This window comes from Solanum verrucosum, unplaced genomic scaffold (assembly GCF_900185275.1).
Source record: "Solanum verrucosum unplaced genomic scaffold, falcon-dt-bn FXZP01000038.1, whole genome shotgun sequence".
Lineage (NCBI taxonomy): Eukaryota > Viridiplantae > Streptophyta > Magnoliopsida > Solanales > Solanaceae > Solanum > Solanum verrucosum.
The window spans coordinates 4,451,584-4,453,962 of NW_026020564.1; the positions used below are offsets into that span (position 1 = coordinate 4,451,584).

General features: G+C 27.7%; 1 protein-coding gene across 1 annotated transcript; it reads left to right on the forward strand.

Moving 5' to 3' along the window:
• Nucleotides 1-1,024: 1,024 nt before the first annotated feature.
• LOC125810400 (uncharacterized protein At5g65660-like) lies at nucleotides 1,025-2,117 on the forward strand. The gene is made up of 2 exons (XM_049489898.1): nucleotides 1,025-1,303; nucleotides 1,660-2,117. Exons 1-2 carry the CDS (start codon nucleotides 1,085-1,087, stop codon nucleotides 1,855-1,857), a joined length of 417 nt encoding a protein of 138 aa, XP_049345855.1. The 5' UTR covers nucleotides 1,025-1,084; the 3' UTR covers nucleotides 1,858-2,117.
• Nucleotides 2,118-2,379: the final 262 nt, after the last annotated feature.

Sequence of the window (2,379 nt, forward strand, 5' to 3'; positions counted from 1 at the left end):
CACTTAAATTCAATAAAGTGAGAAAAAAATTGATTCCATGATTGCTGAATCTCTTACATGAGAAAGCTAATTCTATAATTTTAGTACAAAAATAAAATATATTTCTGAAACTAATTAATATTTATAGGGCAGCGTGGTATAATATTAATATCAATAATTATTTTTTTAGTGATGTGTTAAGTCACACAATAACAAATAAAAATGAATGGAGAGAGTAATATATAACTACTATTCTTTCACTATCATGAGTGATTTTTTTTTAAAAAGCTATGAAAAGTAAAATGATCAAAGAATTGTGATGACTTATGAGATGATATTATTATTTTTAATTAGAAATATAAAATTCAAATCATAAAACTGAAAATAAAAAAAAAGCTTATAAAAACTATTTTCCAAAAATAAGAACAAAAGGTACTACTTACTACCAAATGACCATACAAAGTACACCAAAAGGGTCGAAGGTTGCATATTTTCTCTCCCGCCGACAAAGAAAATATATTTATGTTTTAATTTGTCTGCCTTATCTTTTATTTAATTTAATTTATTATTAGAAAAAAACTTAAAATTAATTTGATCATGTTATAATTCCAACATACCACATGTAATGTCAAATTTAAGATTTTTATTAAGGAAATTTGAAAAATAAAAATATAATTAAGTGAATTTTCGATTCTTTAAACCACGTCAATCTCTAATCTCATGCTTAGGAGATTCAAAATCTATCTATATATACACATAAAAGAAAATTTAAAAACAATAATTCAGATATTCAATAAAATCAAATAAACACCCTCACGATCCTCTAAATCCACTCCTACTTACATAACATATTTAAAATTAAATATTTTTATATCTAATTAAATTAAGACAAATAAATTAAAATCGAGACAATATACACCAAAAACAAATGGGTCCATAATATTTCTTCCGTACTTGCTGGCCCCGGACAGCGTAAGCTGTACCTTTACTCCATAGCCCCCAATTTCCAACTTTATAAATTCACCATTCTTCACATCTCAAATTCACACCAATTTACTTGTTTGTTTCTTCTTGAAATTTCTCTATTATTATTATTAGTAGAAATATGGAAAATCAATATTATGCACCACCACATTCAGATGCATCTAGGCCGTCGTTAGGATTTCCTTTGGGTACTGCTGTACTTTTGATTGTCATTTTTAGCTTGAGTGGCATATTTTCTTGCTGCTATCACTGGGAAAAGCTCCGGTCGCTTCGTCGATCGTTTGCTGATCTCGAATCCGGCCTCGATCCTACTTCTATGAAATATAAGCAAAACCATATGGTAAGTTTTTTTTTTTTTTTTTACGAATTCAGAATTTAAACTTCATTATATTTCAAAATTTATGTATTCAAATATAGCTAGCGTGTAGTGATAAATAATAAAATTTTCAAGATTTTTGCAACTTTCACTCGGAAAACTTAAAAAATAATATCATCTCAAAATATGACTTTCAAATTTCAAAAACGTAGATTTTCGAGCTTCAAGTGTTAACTGCGAAAGATCAAACAGAGCTTTTATTTATTCATATTTTAATGAAATTTTACACGAAAGTTTGAGATGAATTTGAGATTTTTATTATTAGTATATCTTACTTTAGATTCAGTTTTATTGTTTATTAATTAATTATTTTTTTCCAGAATTGGAAACAAAGCCAGAGTCCAATTTTGCCAGCAGTTTTAATGCCAGGGGATGAATTTCCAAAATTCATAGCAATGCCATGTCCATGTCAGTTTCCGACACCGGAAAAAGTCGTTCATGAGTTGCAGAAATTGCCGCCACCGTTGCCTTCGCCGCCTAAGCCGCCGCGAACGGTGGCCGCAGTACCTTTCTATTAATAATAATAATAATACAATTTTTAGGAGTTGGCCAATGTGTAAATTAGCGTATAGAGTTGTAGTTTCAATCGAATTTCCAAGTCTTTTTTACTTGTGAATACTAATGAAATCTCAACAATTCCATTTCTTGTTTTGAAGTTGGATTATTTCGGATTCACGCTGAAAGTTTTCACGGTGAAATATTTCTATCAGACATTTTTATATTCAAGTTCAAACTCAAAATATTTGAATAGAGATAAATGAATACTTATCATTTTTTTCAGAACTTGTGATGATATATACTTCATTAATTAGAAGGAATAATATTAGAAAATAACAAATAAATCAAATTGTTCATTTTTTTAATTTTAAAAAAAAGGATAAACATGATAAATTAAGTGAGAGTTATAAATAAATTAAAATACATGATATTACAAATCACATGAAAAATTATTATTGTGAAGTCAATTGTGAAAGGAGGTCCTTGATATTTTTTCTTTTACAATTATAGCAATGTAATTATCCTATTTTGTCACACTAAAA